The 19,968-nt window shown below is 54.8% G+C and overlaps 1 protein-coding gene across 2 annotated transcripts in view; it reads right to left on the bottom strand.

Annotated features, from left to right (window-relative positions):
* Nucleotides 1–19,968, bottom strand: part of ECE1 (endothelin converting enzyme 1) — a 115,189-nt gene that overhangs the window by 11,508 nt on the left and 83,713 nt on the right. For both annotated transcript variants that reach the window (XM_060309997.1, XM_060309987.2), the window contains exons 6-13: nt 17,307–17,453; nt 16,085–16,150; nt 14,763–14,954; nt 8,871–9,013; nt 7,175–7,289; nt 2,258–2,368; nt 922–1,020; nt 390–467 (exon numbers count right to left, since the gene is read on the bottom strand). In XM_060309997.1, coding sequence (XP_060165980.1) covers nt 390–467; nt 922–1,020; nt 2,258–2,368; nt 7,175–7,289; nt 8,871–9,013; nt 14,763–14,954; nt 16,085–16,150; nt 17,307–17,453 — 951 coding nt within the window. The remainder of the gene's footprint in view (nt 1–389; nt 468–921; nt 1,021–2,257; nt 2,369–7,174; nt 7,290–8,870; nt 9,014–14,762; nt 14,955–16,084; nt 16,151–17,306; nt 17,454–19,968) is intronic.

Here is a 19,968-nt window from a genome sequence, read left to right as displayed (position 1 = left end):
GCAACTCGGGGGTCTGGGAAGTGTATGAGGGGTTCCACTCTGTACTCCGCCCCCTGATGCTTTAGGGACACCGATTCTCTCTACACCTTCTAGGATCTGTTTTCCCCCGTTATTTCCCACTCATTCAGTAGAGCTGACTGTGCTGTGCTGGTCATTGACTGCTAGCGGCTCTGGGGAGGTGGGGGTCACCGGCTGGCCCAGGAGAGGAAGGAGCAGATAACGGCTCCTTAGTTCGCGGTCCATGCCCAAACCCCACAGCACATCAACTCCAGATGTCTTGACAGTCATGGTGCCTCCAGTGGCCCACCCAGACCCAGCCTCTGCCCTTTCCCAAGCGGGGTCCCCATGGGTATTCAGGAATGCAAGGGGGCAGGGTGGGAGCCACTCACATCACTGAACACTTTGTCCAGCTCCTTGGGGTCCATGATAAAGTTGGGGTAGCCTATCATGTTGTAGATCGCATCCGCCTGGGCAGGAGAGACACAGAGGACAGTGAACGCCCAGCAGTGCTCTGTGGGTGCCGGGCTCAGGGTCTGGGCCAAGGGGAAACGGCCCAGCTCCTCCCATCTCAGAGCTTTCACGTCCCTTCCTCTTGTCTAACTTCCACTTATCCTTGGGGTCTCTGCCTAAATGTCATGTCCCGAGGGAAGCCTTCCCTGGTCACCACCCCCTGCTGGGCTGCATCTCATCCATGGTCACACTTCCCTTGCGCACTTAGCACAGTTTGTTTTCATACAGTCGTTAATCCGATCATGTGTTCAAGGCTGTCCCTCCATCGTGCTGGACTTTCCACCTCCTGAACGCAGGACAGCAACCGTGCTGCGCTCATTGGATAAAACTAGTCCCTCCTTCATCCACCCTCGTCTCTCTGAGGCTGCTGCCCTCTGTGTGGGACCCCTCCCAGCACCCGTCCAGCCTCACCTTTTCCTTGGCTGATTTCCGAGTGTCTTCATCCATCCACTTCAGGGTGCTCAGGCTCTCTTCAAACGCCTTCTTGATCTCCAGGATTATCTCGCTGGCCTGAGGAGACAGCAGCTGAACCAGTCAGGTCTGGGCACTGGACTTGCCTAAAGGCAGTGGGCATCCCAGGGAGAAGGATGACGCCAGGCCAGAGACTCAACTCAGATCCTGGCTCGAGGCCTTGTCCTCCAAGGTGCTGGGCTAAGGAGGGGGGCCACAGCCATGTTCCCCCAAACTCGTTCCTCTGAACACTAACATCCTGTGAGATGAGACTGGACTTCTGTAAACAGGGCTCCCTGGTCAAATACACTCAGGGCAAGCTTTGGAAAAGTCTCTTTGCTGTGGGACTTTTCAGAGCCTTTACTGGGTACCAGGCGCTGCAACTCTTTTTAGAGATGCCGGAATATGTAGCTGTTCTCAGATGTACTGGACCACAGAATTCCTTTCTGATGGACTGGGCTTTAAAATCTAGAGAGGTCGAGTTCTGAGGAGCGGTTTCAGAAATGCTCTGCTTGGGCTGGAGATGAATGGCTGCTTTTGAGGGTGATAACGTCGAGAGCAGACCCGGAGACTGAAGGCTCTAGGGCAGGGGAAGGTGGAGTCAGGCAGCAGAAAGAGCAGAGGGACTGATGGCATCAGCCACTAACAGGTAGGTCATGGTCAGTCACGTAATAGATTTGAGTCTCAGTTTGCTAACCTCTGACTGCAAATAATATCTATGCAGTTAAACTTAGAAATAAAAGTGGTACCAAGGACGTAACAGCTACCATTTATTGAGCCCTTCTTCTGTGCCAGGTGCCCTCTTGTGTGCACTATGTCATTTAGTCTCCACTGGCAGGATGGACACTCCCACTTCCATGTTCACGGAGTGAGATTATCCCAAGTCACCCAGCCAGGAAGAGGTAAAGCCAGGATCTGAGCTGGGGCCTGGCTGTCGCCTGGTGCTCAGCCATGAGGTTCCTCTGTCCGTCACCCCTCGAGGTCAGGGTGCTCTGTCAACATTACCTCTCTGGGTCCTGCCTGCCCCTTGGAGGTGGAGATGGCTGGAATAACCTGGCCGGGCTGCGGTGAGGGTTACATGAGCTACTACAGATAAAGTGCCTGGTACCCGATCATAGCAGCTATTGTGCCTAACTCAGATTATTCAAGGCTTTAGAAAACAGGACCTTGGAGTTAAAGCTGGAGCCCTGGCCTGGGGTAGGGAAGGTCCAGAGCAGACCAGAGCGTGGGCTGTCAGGCTCGTGAGGGGCCATGGCAGGAGTGATGTCACAGCCTGTGTGCACAGGGAGACACTTACTATGTTCTTGCTGTCCTCGGCGAAGGTTGCTTTGACGAACATGGGGCCCAGGGCGAAGCCCAAGGTGTTCTCTGTGTCACTCACGCAGAACTTCCAGCGAGGAAGACAGGTCTGGAAAACACAAGTCAGAGGGGTTACTTGGCCCCCATCCTTCTTCCCAACCCCTGGCTGTCTGGGAGGTAGCACCAGCTAGGCCCGTGCTCCTGTCCAGAACTTGAGGGAGACCTTTTCTGACCCAGTGGAAGTTATTTTAGGCACTGGACCAAGAGGCCACGGGATAGCCCTAATCACCGGCATCTACTACTTCCTGCAGAGCACTTCACAGATGCTGATGGTATCCTCCGGAGCCATCAAAATGAACCTGGGAGCCTGATGAGGAAACAGATACTCAGCCAGGGGAAACCGCTGGTCCAGAGGCCCCCAGCCACCGGAACTCTCACGTGCCTGATTCCACATCCCACGCCCCTTCTGGAAGAGGATGAGGATCCTGGTGGCAGACAGCCTTGGACAGTTAACTTTCTACCCCCCGGTGAGGCGCTAGCTTCAGCCCCACTTGCTCCCCTGCCCTGGCAGTCTTTGTGGACAGTCCCACAAGTGGTGGCCCTGCTCACATAAACCCCTGTGCTGCAGAGGAAGCCCAGTCTTCTTAACCCTGAAGAGCAGGTGGTAAAAACCACCCAGGCTCAGGGTAGCCTGCTTCATAACAGCCATCAACTGGAAACAGCACAAATGCCCATCGACAGGCAGATGGATAAACAAAACGTGGTATTTTTATACAACAGCACACGACTTGGAAACAAAAGGGAAGGAACAACTGATGTACACAACATGGATGAATTTCACAGCTGTTTTGCTGAGCTAAAGAAGCCCGCACAGTTGCGTGGTCCCATCTACGCCCACCTCTGGGGATGCTGGGTCGGGGAGACTGATGGGAATGGCGGGCAAGGGACCCTCCTGTGCAGAGCACGCTGGACAAACGGCTGATGGAAATGTTCTCTGTCTTGATTGGGTTGGTGGTTACAGGAGTGATTTCATTTGTCAAAACTCACTAACCTGTATACTTAGTGTATACATTTTATTGTGTGTAAATTACACCTTTTAAAAATTTTTCTTAAAGGCAAGAAGGAAGAAAGGAAGGAAGAAAAAGGCACTCCAGCCTTCGCTAAGTTCTTTTTTTTTTTTTTTTGCGGTATGCGGGTCTCTCACTGTTGTGGCCTCTCCCCTTGCGGAGCACAGGCTCGGGACGTGCAGGCTCAGTGGCCATGGCTCACGGGCCCAGCTGCTCCGCGGCATGTGGGATCTTCCCAGACCAGGGCACGAACCCATGTCCCCTGCATCGGCAGGCGGACTCCCAACAACTGCGCCGCCAGGGAAGCCCCTCTAAGTTCTTTTAAACTCTCCCAGCCGTGTGTCCACTTGGCCGCCCCTCTCCTCCCCCCAACCCCACCCACTGCTCTTCCTCAGCTTCAAAGCCTACAGCTGGACACGGGCTGTACCCGGACCTGGCGGATCCTGACCCCACAGGAGGTTGGGCCCAGGGGGATTCTAACTCCTGGGCTCTGTGGGGGCTCCAGGCTGGGACGGCTGAATCACGGACTGATTCTTATTGTCTTCTCAGGGGGTTCTTCGCGTAAACCCGTTCATTCACGCACGCGTTCATTAACTCACACAGCCAGTGTTCTCTGAGCAGTTCTGCTGTGCCCTGACGGTGCTAGGTCTTGCCCTCTGGGCTCAGCTGAAATGCCCAGAACATTCGGGGGAGAGACAGGTGCATAAAAAGCGTAACAGCATCAGCAATAGTAGTAAATGTTTAGTAAGTGTTTACTGGGTGCAGGGCCCTACCCTGCAGAATCCTCGCTGTTAACCCGACGAGGCAGGTACCCTCTGTGCTCCTTTCTGCAGATGAAGAACACGGTGTGCAGTATGGTAGCCTTCGCAGCAGACTTTGCAGGGATTCCCTCATGTAATCCCAGACAACCCTCTGGTAAATAGGGCAGTGATGAGTTACCCCTTTTTACAGATGGGAAGACTGAGCTCCCTGATCCAATGAAGTGATTTGCCCAAGGCTGTATGGTTAGAGGAAGCACTGCAAACTCAGAACTTCTGACCCAGAGCTCTGTGCTATTACCTCCCTACAAGGATGGGCACCTGGATGCTCTATAAGGCTTTACAAATTAAAAGTGTTTTCCCAAATGGAGGCCATTCCCAAGGGTCCTGTGAGATGAGGTCAGGGATGATCCCAAACAACAGATGAGAAAACTGAGGCTCAGAGAGCCTGGGAGACCACGTGTTCAGGGGACAGAGTCCCTGCCTTGTCGCGTCTGTGACCCAGGCGCTCACCCAGGACTGGTCCAAGATAGCAGCAGGTAGGGCAGGAAGGAGACTACCCAAGGTCACACAGCGGGGCTGTGCTTTGAGTTGTGCAGGACGCAAGCTGGACAGATCTGGCCTGGACCCAGAAGCAGCCATGGTGGGGAGTGGGGAGGGCCAGAGAATGAGAAACAGATGAGCAGTGTCTTCCCCCCTCAGCCCCGGGGCATCTAGTGAGCCCCAGCTCAGAGCCTCCCACGTCCAGGGTCTCCCAGCTGCCCTTGCTTCTGCCAAGGCCTTCCTGTGTCCCACCAGCTTTCAGCACCTCGTTAGTCAGCGCAGCAGCTGCACGTTGAACCTGGTCCGGGAACTCTAAGCATACAGTCCAGTAGTGTTATATCTACTGGCTGTGCAACCAATCTCCAGAACTTTTCATCTTGCAAATCTGAAACTCTCCACCCATTCAACAACTCCCCACTCTCCTCTCCCCACCTGCTGCCCCTGGCAACCACCAGGAAGCCCAATTTTAACTTTTGGTTCCTGCAGAGTAGAGGCTGAGTGGTGCAGAGCTCAGGGGTACGGGCTGTGGAATCCGATGTGCTGGGTTTCAGAGCCACTCCACTTACAAGCTGCGTGACTGAACAAGTCCCTTCCCCTCACTGAGCCTCAGTTGCCTCATCTGTAAAATGAGATAACAGTTTCCAAGACACAGAACTGTTGTAGGAGCTTGGTGAGATAATGCCTATAAAAAGTAAACATCCAGTGACGATATAGTTTATTCATTATCACTAATAGTGAGTAGCCAAAAGTGCCAAATGTTGTAGTCATCCAGACCTGGGTGTGAATTTGAGCTTGGCTGCTTCCTTGCTGAGTGACTAGGGAAACCCCTTACCTCGCTGAGCCTCTGTCTCCTCATCTGTAACCCGGGGTGGGGATAAAGTGATGATGGAGGCGTGTGCCCCCGACACAGAGCCGTCTCTGTAACTACCATCCCGGGTCCTGGTCAGGCCCTTCCCGTATAAAGTCTCCTGGGAGACCACGTATTCAGGGGACAGAGTCCCTGCCTTGTCGTGTCTGTGACCCAGGCGCTCACCCAGGGCTGGTCCAAGATAGCAGCAGGTGGGGCAGGAAGGAGGGCAGGGCAGCCAGCTCTTCCCCTGGCCCTTCTCTGCGGGCCCAGGGTGGCCTTCGTGGCTGAGCAAGCCCCTCTTGTCAGGAACAGGGATTGTTCCCAGCCTCCCTCTCCCTCTGTCCCCTTCCTGACAGAGGTGGGTGTACAAGGGGAGGGAGAGACAGAACTTTCCCCAGGATCAACTCCGGGGCCCACATGCTGCCATTCTCTGCCAGTCCTCATCTGGCTCTGCCCACTGCCCTGGACTCTGGGAGGGGCTGCAGGAGCAGAGTCCACCTGGAGCCAGCTCTGCTCGCCCCCTGGGGTCTTGCTAGCTGCGGTCCTGGGCGTGGGCAGGGTGTGCCGGGGCAGGGGGGCTTGGCACTCCAGCCTCCACTGCTCTGTGGCTGGGGCACCTCCTAGCTGCCTGCAGGGGTCCCGGCTTGGTGTATCCCCTCAGCACGTGAGGACTGATCGGTTTCTCTCAGCCCCCTCAGCAGACGTGGGGGCCTGGGGCACAGAACCCATTTCAGTGTCTCCGTACTGGGCTCAGAGTCTGGCACATGGTGGCAGGGCGTCAGTGAACACGCACTAGCTGGCCGTGTGAACGACACAATGACCTCCACTTCCTTGGGGAGGTGGAAGTAGCTGGAGGGCAGGGGTCACAGTGGGGCAGTTAAAGCTGGTGAAGGGACTTCCCTGGTGGTCCAGTGGTTAAGACTCCGGGCTCCCAGTGCGGGGGGCCCGGGTTTGATCCCTGGTCGGGGAACTAGATCCCACATGCGTGCTGCAACTAAGAAGCCCACATGCCGCAACTAAAAAAAAGATCCCGTGTGCCTCAACTAAGATCCCGCGGGCCTCAACTAAGATCCCGTGTGCCTCAACTAAGATCCCGCGGGCCTCAACTAAGATCCCGTGTGCCTCAACTAAGATCCCACGGGCCTCAACTAAGACCTGGCACAGCCAAATAAAGATAAATAAATAAGTACTAAAAGATAAAATAAAATAAAATAAAGCTGGTGGAAACCACCTGGTCTGGGGCTTGGGAGGAGAATGGTATCAGTGGACACTCGTGTTGCACTTACCGTGAGTCAGGGGCTGCTCCGAGGGTTTTAAATTTATGGTGAAGAAGTAGTATTATTGGGGGGGTCCCTGTGTGAGAGGGGGCTGATGGGCATACCCACCTTGCAGGGATGTGACAGTCACATGAGTTACACAAGGAAAGCCTCATCACCGTCACCATTGAGAAGGAGTCGGAAGGGAAGCCCAGAAGCCACCTTTTGCTGTAAATTAGCTAAATCACTGAGCGTCCTCTTCACACTTGAAGACGGTGTAATCAGCTCTTCCTGGAAACTTCTGCCCACCCTGGCTGGCTTAGATCCCCTCCTGTGCGCCCAGGGACACCATGGGGGATCCCTTCAGTGGCCCTCTTCATCCTCTGCCTGTCATCTACCTCCCTCGCGAGTTCCAGGGCCTGGCGCACAGCAGGTGCTCACCTTCTTAGTCCCGTACATGACTTCCATGAACTTCTCGTCGGCGTCCTGAAAGCGCTGATCGAGGAAGGAGCTTGTTTTCCGCACCAGGTTCCAGATCATGTAGTTGTTCAGCAGGCTGGGGCAAGAAGATGACAGACAGGCTCAGAAGTGCCCCAGGTTGGATGCACAGCAGCATTCCCCCCACTGGCCTCTAGGGGGCGCTCACGGAGATGCACCCTGGATGCTGTGTGGTACTGGGCTGAAGAAGGGAAGGAGTGGCCATTTCCAATGCTTGGGGAAGACCCAGCCAGAAGGCCAAAGATGGGAAAGGGGGCCTAAGAATCGGAGGGGAAGGAAGGAAGCTCTGGCCAGCCAGGCCAAGTTCTCTATGAATGAGAGCTCTCACTGCCCCCATCCCCAGGGCACAGAGAACCATCTGTGGCTGGTGTCACCTTTGCAAATAAGTCACCTTCACACATAGATATAGTGTTCACTATGGTGAACATCCAGCCTCAAACTGGAACCAACCTGAAAGTCTGACAAGTGGGGAACAGTGAGTAAATAATCATATTTATACTTGATGGAATATTATGTAGCCATGAAAAATGAGACCTGCAGAGGGTCTGGGATGACATGGGGAAGGTGCTTATGGTAAAGGTCAAGGGAAAAGCAGACTATACACGTGGTCACGATGATGGCGAAAAAAGGAACCATGTATTAGAAAATCCACCTCTTGCTCTCTCTCTCACATACCTGCTTCTCTCTAAAAACACACATACACATCCCATAAGATCAACATGAGTGTTTTGGGTAATTTGAATTTTTTTCTGTAGTTAAAAACATTTCTGCAACAAATCTTTACAATTAAAAAATCATAGGACTTCCCTGGTGGTCCAGTGGTTAAGAATCTGCCTTCCAATGCAGGGGACGCAGGTTCAATCCCTGGTCGGGGAACTAAGATTCCACATGCCGGGGGGCAACTAAGCCTGCGCGCCCTAGAGCCTGCATGCCACAACTAGAGAGCCCGTGTGCCGCAACTAAGACCTGACGCAGCCAAATAAATAAATAATTAAAAATTATTTATTATTTTTGGCTGCGTTGGGTCTTCATTGCTGTGCGTGGGCTGTCTCTAGTTGCGGCGAGCGGGGGCTACTCTTCATTGTGGGGCACGGGCTTCTCATTGTGGTGGCTTGTTTTGTTGCGGAGCACGGGCTCTAGGTGCACGGGCTTCAAGAGTTGTGGCACACGGGCTCAGTAGTTGTGGCTCGTGGGCTCTAGAGCACAGGCTCAGTAGTTGTGGCACACAGGCCTAGTTGCTCTGCGGCATGTGGTATCTTCCCGGACCAGGGCTCAAACCCGCGTCCCCCTCCACTGGCAGGCGGACTCCTAACCACTGCACCCCCAAGGAAGCCCACTAAATAAATATTTTTAAAAAATCATAAACATTAACTAAATTATTAGCTAACATTTACTGAGTCCCATTCAGTGTCAGGCACTGTGTTAAAATACTTCACACAGATTATTTCACTCAGTTCTCTGTATTTGTATCCCCATTTTATGGATGAAGAAAATGAACCCGAAAAAGGGAAAGAAACATGCCCAAGGCTACCAAGCTGGCGGGCAGAGGAGACTGGGTACCCTGCAGCCTCTCACAGAAGCCAGCCCAGGGCCCATGTTCCGAGTCAGTGTGGCCCCCGTCCCGGCCAGGTGCCCTTACCATTTGTCTGTGATGTTGATGAGGGTGGAGACCTGGCTCAGGTACTCTTTGTCATAGACGACTATAGGCTCGGATTCGTTGATCTCCACGGGGTAGAAGATGGTGTTGAGGAACGGCAGCCAGTTGATGGCGGGCGCCAAGGCCTGGAAGGGAAGCAGACAGCGTGACTCTGGCTGGGCTGCTTCTCCTCAGAGCCCAGGACTCTAGGTCGTTCTTCTGAAGAAGGCGCCATTGAGCCCTCACCGCAGACAAAGCAAAGAGCTGGGCGCTGGCTGACGGTGCACTGGGCAGATGTGATGTCAAACCCAGGCTGGCTGACTGTTGTCAGGGGCGCTGTACGTATAGAACCGTAAGGCACCAAACACCAAACTGTAACTCGAAATGGAATAAGAGGAGACACAGTGACAGCAGCGGCAGCCACTGCTGGTCAAGCCCCTCCAGGGCCAGGGGCCACCATCAGTGACACACATCTTCTCTCAGTTGGACCTCACGACAAGCCTAGGCAGTAGGTACCATTATCCCCATTTTACTGATGAGGAAACTGAGCCTCAGAGGGATCTGCAATGGATGTGTGTAGAATCGGGAGCCAACTGCCTGGGTTCATACGCTTACCAGCTGTGTGACCTGGAGTAAGTGGATGAGCCCCTCTGTGCCTCGGGATCTCATCTGAAAAGTGAGGCTCATCATCATCATAAAACCCACCCCACAGGGTTAGTGTGAGAATTAAACAAGGAATCCTGTCGGTTCTACTCAACACGTGGTCCTGTAACATCAACTAGGTTCTATATGATCAGTCTTCTGTATGATTGGTAACTACAAGAATAACAGCAGTGGAGTGCATAGAATTCTCTGGTCCACAGGAGGTCTTTCTCAGGCATGGGATCTGGAAAAGCAAGCATAGGATGATAACCCCAGCAAGAGAGGAAAAGCCCTCAGCTCAGCCCATGCCCACACAGGAAGCCAGTCAGCTCTATTTTAAGATAATTTAAAAGGAGCACCTGCACACAACCCTCCCCACAGAGGCACATGCCACTTTGCATAACTCCCAGCTCCCAGAGGGCTGCACTTGCCCTTGGCCCGCCTAACGGCAGCCCCACTGCACAGAGCTCCCATCTGTCTATCTTCGGGGTCTCCGTGTCCACAGCCAGGAGTTCCATTTCCCACCAGGCAGCCTCCAGCCATGCAAGCTATTTCTCAAGGTTCCAATTACTGTCTTGTGAGTGTTTTGATGACCAAGTGGCACAACTTTAAAAAAAAATTGTGGTAACATAAAATTTACCACCTTAGCCATGTTTCAGTGTACAGTTCAGTGGCATTAAGTATAATATATTCACGTTCTGTAACCATCACCACCATCCATCCACAGAGTTCATCTTGCAAAACTGAAACTCTGAATCTATTAAAAATAACTCCCCCATCCCCCTCCCTCAGCCCTAGACAACCACCATTCTACTTTCTGTCTGTGAACCTGACTACTCTATGTACCTCATCTAAGTGGAACCATGCAGTCTATTTGTCCTTGGGACTGGCTTATTTAACTTAGCATAATGTCCTCAAGTTACACAACTTTTGAATGGACTGCTCTAGTCCTATTTTCCCCATATGTTCTGTTGTTTTTAGTTCTTTTCAGTCCTGTAGTTTTACAGGATGCAAGGTTTTTCAGGACTGCATATACTGTGTTACAGCAAAAATGCCTGTAACGTCCATGGTATCTGGCATTTAGCAAGCAATCAGTGTTAGCTATTATAATCATTGATGAGCTATTGTAATCACTGCTCAAAATCTCCCAAGAGTGGTCCTGGGACTGATTCCAAATTCTGACCTTTGTTTCCTTGAAAACGGGCAAAATGTGAGACAAATAAAGGAAGCGAGAGATGCCTTATAAATGGCCTTCACACAGGAAGATCAATTAAGAACGTAAAATCAGTGACATCGATGAATCTATAACCTGCTGGTAAATACTTATAATGTCCTCAGTGACAGAGGCAGCCATAAAAACCTCCCACTTGACAGTCTCTCTGGTTTTAAAGGGCAGCTCAGCTGCTGGGGAACAAGGACCTAAAAGGACTGAGGAGGGCAGGTCCCGTGGGAGTGGTGTGCTGGTAAACATTTAACAACTGGCTCTCAGTGATGCCGGATAATTTGCATTGCCACCATGACCTACTGCAAACTACCCACAGAGTTGGGAAGAGCTGTGCTCAGTTGCCCCAATACATCCCTATCTGCCTGGCATCAAGGTGAGCTGGAAGAGCCCTGTTTTGGAGAAGACCTAGATTGGGGTCCCCACCATGAACCAGCTCTGGACCTCAAGTCACTTTGCAGCCTTTCTCTCAAATGGAGACAAAAATCCCTACCAAGGGGCTTCCCAGGTGGCGCAGTGGTTGAGAGTCCGCCTGCCAATGCAGGGGACACGGGTTCGAGCCCTGGTCTGGGAGGATCCCACATGCCGCGGAGCAACTGGGCCCGTGAGCCACAACTCCTGAGCCTGCGCGTCTGGAGCCTGTGCTCCGCAACAAGAGGCCACGACAGTGAGAGGCCCGCGCACCGCGATAAAGAGTGGCTCCCGCTCGCCACAACTGGAGAAAGCCTTCGCACAGAAACGAAGACCCAACGCAGCCAAAAATAATAAATAAATTAATTAATTAAAAAAAAAAAGCTGACGCAGCCACAGATAAAATAAAAATAAAAATAAATTAAAAAAAAAAATCCCTGCCAAGGGTGGGCTACTCTGTGCCTCTCGGGACAGCTTATACAATAAATCGAGCTTCTTTTTTCCCGTAGCTTGTCCATTCCTCCCTCTCTTCCTGGCAAGAGCTCCTTAAGCAGGTGACCTCTGGGGCTCCCCATCAAATTTCTGTGGCTGCAAAACTTGAAGGTGTCCAGGTGAGATGGTCAAACAGGGCTCAACACTTAGAGCTACCTGACAGTGTGACCTGCTGGCAAAGCCCCCCGGGAAAATCGCCAAGTTTACAAAATGTCGCTGTTTATACAATTAACAAGAGCTTCCTAAACTGCAGGTGATTGGAACTCTCTGATCAGGGTACAGATACAGGTGATGATAAATCCCCGTATACTTAACACAAGCCTGTTCCTTTCGGGAGAGCAGGTGTTCTGTGCAGGTAAATTCCCGCAACTCTGAAACAGAGTGCGTGTTGAATACCAGGATTTTCACATTTTCAATCTTTACTGATTTAGTGAACACTTCACTTAAACCCGAGTGCCTGGGTCCATCTCCATGGAGACGGCTGTTTTAACCAACCAGGACATTCCACTTGTGACTCAAAGCCTTTGGGGCACACAGATGAGCTCTATTTTCCACACTTGCAGCCAAAGAGCACTGCTGGTCACCAAGCACCCAGCTCAAGTAGGCTTGCAACGTGGGAGAGGAACGAGGACGCTCCCAGGCTCTATCTCAGCTGAAGAATTTAGAGCAGAGGATGGGGCTCATTCCCAATCAATTTTTGGTGTGGAAGGTCCTAGAAAGGAACAGGAAGGTCCTCAAGCCCCTAGAGAAGCAACACAAGGATGTTGGATTCATGGGTCTGAATTCAGACTCTGCTGCTGGGGGCTTGCCTGGAACCGCCGTGTGTTCCTAGAACCACACTGTGAAAGGCTGGGGCGTCTTTCCCTGAGCCTCCTGGAGTCTGGGAAGAACACCAAATTTCCAGATACCAGGGAACAAAAAGACATTCTCTGTCCAAGAGTGGAATGAATCAAACTGGTTTAGGGCTGGAGACGTGGGCTGTCATCACCGATGACACAGGAATAATACTAAGATCGATTACTGTAATATGTTCGAATTGCATGTCAGTTTACAAGATGAGATCCCATCCTTTGCCTTATCTCACCGTCATGCAACCCCATGGGCAGGGCAGGCCAATTCTCATCCAGGACACCAGGCTTCAGGGGTCCAGGACTTCTTTAAACACTAGATATAATATTTTTATACGTAACCATGCCCATTTCTCCTGAGAGACGCGCCACAGTTTTCAACCTGTCCTCAAAGAATTCTGTGACTTAAAGTTAAGAACCACTGCCCCTTATGAGGGCAGGGGCTGTCCCTCATTTGTCTCTGTGTTCTGCAATGGAGCAGGTGTAAATGAGCAAGCAAAGCCCATTTTACAAGGAAGGAAACCGAGGCTCAGAGAGGGGGTTATGTGACTTGCCCAAGGCTCACGGTGGGGCTGGGCCAGAGCAGTCTTCTGACTCCAAGCCCAGGACTCACACAACTCCAGGCTGCTGCCTCTGCTAAAATCCTCCCCACCTTGGGAGCTCTGTAGCTGGGAGGGAGGAAAAGCCTTTCCTTGCTTGCTTGGAAGAACAGAGCGAAAGCAATGGTGAAAAGACATCTAGGGGCAGAGCCTGGAAGCCACGCTGGGGCAGATGTGCCCAGGGCTGCTGTGCTTTCTCGGCCACTCTCGGGCTGTCAGTTGCCTTCGTGGCCACTGCAGGGGGGAGAGGGACTGCTGGAGCCCTTCTGGGCTGAGAACTGGGCAGCTGGAGCAAACCAAACCATGTTGCACAAACAGCATCTCCCTCGACTTCCTGGCCTCGGAGCGGAAAAACAGTGCCGGATGGTGCCCAGCACAGGCTGCTGATCTCCATAACAATCCACTCAGCACCACTCCCCCCGATGCCAGCTTCTCTGGGGACCTAAAGGGCAGCTGGCACCCAGAAGGAGGCCAGGCTCTCTTGCCCTCATCCCCAGCCTTTGTGTGGGCTGCACCTCCGCCTGGGACACTCAGTCAGCCTGGCCCCTGCTCACTTATTCATTAGACTCACCCTCCCTGACTTAGCTCTGCCCCTGGCCCCAGTGCCCTGCTTCTTTTGTCCAAAGCACTCGGCAATGAGATTGAGCTTGTTTCCTCGCTGGTGTCCCTTACTCGCCTGGAAGCACGTCAAGAGCAAGGCCCCAAGGTAGACCCATAGACACCTGTTGGAGGGAGGGATGGAGAGAGAAAAAGGGGTAGGGACCTAGGTGTTCTTCCCTAAAGCAGCAGAGATGAGCCAAACTCTAATGGATGGGCAGGACTCGGCTGGGCAGAGGAAGAGTGAAGCCTCCACACAGGTGGCCTGGACATCCTTCCGAGCAGGGAAGCACGGCCTAGCCGAGCATTCCTGGGCGATGGCAGGAAACAGGAAGATTGACTAAGGCCATTCTGCTGATTCCTCGGTGACCCCAGAGCCTGGGGGAAGGCTGGACACCAACATGCCACGAACTGGAAAGAAGGAACTGGCAGGCAATCAACTCACTACCTGCAAGTCCCAAGCAGCCACCAGGGGGCAGGCTTTGATAGAGGCTGACCTACAGACGAGACATCGACTTCTCAGATGGGTACACCCAGTGCAGAGGGCGACTGACCCCAACCCTGTTACAGCTCCAGGAGGTCACCAGGGTCGTGGTCAAAAGCAGAGCTCCAGTGAACCAAGCCTGAGTCCAGGTCCCAGCTCCCCTGCCACTTAGGAGCCTAGAGGCCTTGAGCACATCACCTAACCTCCCGGCTTGGAAAAGGGAGGTGACATCAGAACCCAACCTTCACGTTTATTGTGCACCAGGCTTGATGTACTTGAGCTTGAGAGACTGGAAATGCCCAGTCAATGTGAGCCAATATTATCACGACCACAGAGTCTCCCCAGGTAGCTGCGGTTGCAGAAAAGCAGCCTGGCATAGGGCAAGAGACTGGCTTTGGCTGGTCTCCGGCTGTGTGGCCTTCAGCAGGCAACTCTAATTCCCTAAGCCTCAGTTCCGTCTGTGAACTGGGGACAACAACCACCCCTGCTTCACGGGGTTGTTCTGAGGGTCTGGTGAAGGGGGTGTCAACACCCCAGTCTAGTGCCCTCCATCCTGAATGCTGTGCTGCCTCAGCCTCCGCGTCAGCAGAGCTCAGCTACCTGCAGTTCGGCTGCTGTCACTTTGTGGTAGAGGAGCTCCTCGTCCCGGCGCTTCTCCTGGGGGATGGTGATGTTGGCCAGTGCTGTCTCAAAGTCCAGGATCTGCTGCATCTGGGGCCGGATGGTGTCCTCGTCCCCTCCGCCCAGCAGCTTTCCCAGCTGGACCATGTAGTTCAGGTATCCCGTCAGCACCTGTGGGACCCAGCACCCCCCATCCGTCAGTGGCTGCTACCCACTGCCCACTGGACAAGGGGGGCAGGGTGGGGCAGGCCAGCTGCAGCCCTGCGCAGGGAGCCAGGGGGCTGGGGGGTTTCATCCAGGATACCCGCCGGAAACTAGCTTCAAGAATGGTTTTGGCAGTGCACTCCTTCCCTGGTTCCCCATGGCCCTCAGAATAAAGCCCACAAAGGTCCCGAAGTGGGCTGGTCCCTGCTGTCCCAGCCCACACTCCCTCCTGGACGCCCATCACATGGAAGCCACCAATTGGGCCATCGCTCAATTATTGGAACGCACTTCTGATCCACCTGCTCTACCAGGCCCCCAGATTTGAATTAGGTCTCCAGGTTACTTTCTCAGCTCACCCTTCCCTTCTCACAATTTATCATCATGCCTCTAATCGGGTGGTTAGTTACTTAACATCTGCCTCCCCTCCTAGACTCGAAGCTCCATGGGGCAGGGACCAAGCTGGTCTTGTTCACCACTATCTCCCTAGCATCAGGCACTTGGTAGCCACTTGCTCAATACAGTGGGTGGAATCATGAATGGACAGTCAATGAACCTCAGGCCAGGTCTCCCTGGGACATCACAGGAGGCAGCCAGGGGGAGGGAAAGGTGTGGACTTTGGAGTTAGCGGATCTGGATGAGAATCTCAGCCTCACCACTGACGACTAGCTGTGTGACCTTGATAAGGTCACTTAGCATCTCTGAGCCTTATTTCCTTCTCTGTAACAGGCCAGGTAAAAATAATGTCCATGTGACACATAAGGCGAATGAAGTTCAGAGATGTTCAGTACCTGCAGGGTGACTGGGAAGGCCAGAGGTGATGTGTATATAAGGTGGGCATTATCACTGCCTCGCTCTAGAACGGGGACAAATGACACCTGTCCCCTGTGCCCACGGTGCCTGAATATGGAAGAGCCTTACTCTAGAATGGGGACAAATGATACCCCTCCCCTGCCAGGGACTGCCAGGTAAGGGACACCTCTATGCTCCTCTAGCTTCAAAGACCTGCAAAGGTGTGTACACTGAGGGAACACCGAGGGGGACGAACCATGGAGAGAGGTGGTCTGGGCGGGAGCCACTCTCTGAAGAGGCACACCTACCTTCTCATTCTCGGTTTTGTTCAGGTAATAATCCCTCGAGGGTAAGCCCAGGCCAGACTGGTCCACCTGAAGAGAAAGGCGGGGGTGAGAGGGGATCTCCCGTTGCGCTCGCACACCTGCGCACGCACACCTGCACGCAGTCTCTGTTCGCTCCAGGGACGGCAGGCACGTGGCAACGGAGAAGCAGCTCAGGCCCCAGCAGGAGCACAAGCTGGTAGCCGAGGCCGCCCCTGGGATGGGCCCCCCAGCGAGGGGACAGACACATGTCGGGCTACATTCCTTCCCACACATGTGGTCAGCCGTGGGGATTTGGGGCCCTTCTGAAGGTCAGACGGAACCACCCTCCTCTTTAAACTCCTTCTAGGCTCGGCAGAGCACTTCTGCTTCACTGAACACTTCCCAAGGTGGTGAGCAGTCCAGAGCCACTCACAGCTGTGTCACCTTGGTCAAGTTGCCGAACCTTTCTGATCCTCAGGTTCTTTACCTGGAAAATAGGGGAACTATCTGACCCGCAGAGCTGGAATGAGGATTCAAGGAAAGAGTGCCAGTGAGGGCCTTGTTGGGTGCTGGGCAGGTAGGGAGGGCCAATCCCTGATAGCTCCTATCAGAGCCTTGGGCCGCACCTTGACATACCTAGAGTAGGTATTGCTGTAGTTCATTTGACTGACAAGGAAATTGCATCTCAGAGAGGCCGAGGCACTTGCCCATGGTCACGCAGTGAGTGAGTGGCAGAGGTGGGTGGGAACTTAGCCTTCAGGAGGCCCAACCCGGTTTCTCGCTTCTGCCTCTGAGGGTGGGCAGAGCAGGGCTGGGGTCCCCTGGGTGTGCTGGTACTCAGTCTGGGGCAGGCTCTGGCAGGAAGAGGTGGACTCAAAGCTATTCCGAGCAGAGCCACAAAGGCCAGAGACTGAGCTGGGGTGACCGGGAGGTGACTCCAGCTGTGCCCAGGACTTGACATCACTCCTGGGACCCACAGTAACCAGTCAGAACCCCAAAGATTCACCTGTGCTGCAGTGACCCCCACCTACCCAAGGAAGGCAAGCCTGCCCTTTCACAACTTTCCTGCAAAAATCTCACAGTTGGGAGCCTCCAGAGATAACCAAGCTCAGAAACCAGAAGCCTGTCGCCCAAGGGCAGGTCTGCCCTCACGGGCTGCTTGGTAAACTCAAAACAGGCCCTGGGGTCAGGCCCGGCCCTCTCCCCCGGCCTCCCGGCCCCTCACCTGGATCACGTTGCTGCTGGAGTTCTTAGAGTCGGCGCTGACATAGACAGAGAAGAAGGGCGAGGTGCGGTAGTGGGACGTCACCACCTGCAGTGTGCCCTGGAAGTTGTCCTTGTCCCAGGGCCCCGTGATGTTCCAGCCCCCGAGCTGTGGGGAGGGAGGGGGGCCGGGGAGGGGATGAGGCGGGGTCGGGGGAGACCGGGTGTGGATTCTGACTCTGCTGCTGACTTGCTCTGTGACCCTCTGCAGTCCTCTGACCTCTCTGAGCCTCAGGAGTAAATGAAAGGGCTGGTCTGTCTTCCTTCTTTTTTTCTTTCTCTCTCTTCCTCCCTCCCCCTCCCTTCCTTCCTTCCTCCCTCTCTGTCTCTCTCTCTCTCTTCCTCCCTCCCTGTCTCCCCCTCCCTCCCTTCCTCCTTCCCTCCCTCCCTTCCCCCTCCCTTCCTTCCTTCCTCCCTCTCTCTGTCTCTCTCTCTCTTCCTCCCTCCCTCCCTCCTTTCCCTCCTTCCTCCCTCTCTCTTTTTCTTCTGGCCGTGCCATGTTGCGCAGCTTGTGGGATCTTAGTTCTCCGACCAGGGATTGAACCCACGCCCCCTGCAGTGGAAGCGCAGAGTCCTAACCACTGGACCGCCAGGGAAGCCCCTGGTGTGTCTTCATTAGGGGTTTCTGACCAGTCATGAAAACATATGGCGGCTACTCCCTAGGCAGCTGGGGATGGGGATGGGAAGGAGAATTTTCCTGTGCTCTGTTCACTTTTGCGTACTCCATCACAGGAATGTAATTCCTATTAAAGCAGAAATTCAGTTGTGCCTATAAAAAAAGGGTCCTTATTCTTTAAAAGGTTGGTGAGTTAAGGTCTATCAGAGTTTCTCTCCGAGTTGGGATGCTTTTCATCTCCTCAGTCTTCCCTGGTTGGGCACGTGCTGGCACGTGAGGCCTGTGCCAGCGGAGAGGGGCTGTCCCGTCCCCAATGCCCACAGCTCCCCACCTGGCTGCAGTGCCTCCCCTGAGCCCACCTAGGAGGCGGGCCTCCGGGGAGCAGCAGTTCCCCCGAAAACACCCACGGCCACCCTTCTGTGTGCACTGGGCAGTGCGGCCAGCCTTGGGCGCCCCCCCGACCCCCAAGTCCATCCAAGGCTGACTGGAAGGTGCCCAGGAAGAAGAAGACTCATTCTGCTCAGGGTGACGGGGGGCCCGGGTCAGCGTGGCCCTCCTCACAGGGAGGGCTCTGCTTCTGATCCCAGACTTTCTGTTGGTCCTTCCAGAACATACCCCTCCTCACACACAAACATGCCCCCTGAGGAAATGGAAGTAGCAACGTAGAGAAACATCTTCCCTGTAAATAGGGCCCTTGTCCCACTCACAGACGCCCAGAGACATATACATGTGACAGACAGCCCCACATAAATACATACAGACATTCCCACCTACACAGAGATGTGCACGCACACACACACATACACACTCACTCAGACAATCTGACACATGTCAGCAGACAGACAGACTCCATGATCCAGCTGGTCAAGGTGGCTGGAGGTGTGAGGTGGCTGGGCCCTGGTGGCAGCTGAGAGCTGGGGCAGAAGCCAGGGGCATAGGCTAGTGGCAGGGGCAGGAGGAGATGGGGGGTACGGGGCAGGGACAGGAGGAGATGGGGGCAGGTAGCAGGGGCAGGAGGAGATGGGGGTAGGGGGCAGGGGCAGGAGGAGATGGGGACAGGGGACAGGGGCAGGAGGAGATGGGGGTAGGGGGCAGGGGCAGGAGGAGATGGGGGCAGGAGGCAGGGGCAGGAGGAGATGGGGGCAGGTGGCAGGGGCAGGAGGAGATGGGGGTAGGGGGCAGGGGCAGGAGGAGATGGGGGCAGGAGGCAGGGGCAGGAGGAGATGGGGGCAGGGGGCAGGGGCAAGAGGAGATGGGGGAAGGGGGCAGGGGCAGGAGGAGATGGGGGTACGGGGCAGGGACAGGAGGAGATGGGGGCAGGTGGCAGGGGCAGGAGGAGATGGGGGTAGGGGGCAGGGGCAGGAGGAGATGGGAGCAGGGGGCAGGGGCAGGAGGAGATGGGGGTACGGGGCAGGGGCAGGAGGAGATGGGGGCAGGTGGCAGGGGCAGGAGGAGATGGGGGCAGGGGGCAGGGGCAGGAGGAGATGGGAGCAGGGGGCAGGGGCAGGAGGAGATGGGGGTACGGGGCAGGGGCAGGAGGAGATGGGGGCAGGTGGCAGGGGCAAGAGGAGATGGGGGCAGGGGGCAGGGGCAGGAGGAGATGGGAGCAGGGGGCAGGGGCAGGAGGAGATGGGGGTACGGGGCAGGGGCAGGAGGAGATGGGGGCAGGTGGCAGGGGCAGGAGGAGATGGGGGCAGGGGGCAGGGGCAGGAGGAGATGGGGGCAGGGGGCAGGGGCAGGAGGAGATGGGGGTACGGGGCAGGGGCAGGAGGAGATGGGGGCAGGTGGCAGGGGCAGGAGGAGATGGGGGCAGGGGGCAGGGGCAGGAGGAGATGGGAGCAGGGGGCAGGGGCAGGAGGAGATGGGGGTACGGGGCAGGGGCAGGAGGAGATGGGGGCAGGTGGCAGGGGCAAGAGGAGATGGGGACAGGGGACGGGGCAGGAGGAGATGGGGGGCAGGGGGCAGGGGCAGGAGGAGATGGGGGAAGGGGGCAGGGGCAGGAGGAGAT

Source organism: Globicephala melas, chromosome 1 (genome assembly GCF_963455315.2).
Source record: "Globicephala melas chromosome 1, mGloMel1.2, whole genome shotgun sequence".
Taxonomy (NCBI): domain Eukaryota; kingdom Metazoa; phylum Chordata; class Mammalia; order Artiodactyla; family Delphinidae; genus Globicephala; species Globicephala melas.
The sequence above is the reverse complement of the archived record's forward strand: the minus strand, read 5'-3'. Positions and strand labels throughout refer to the sequence as shown.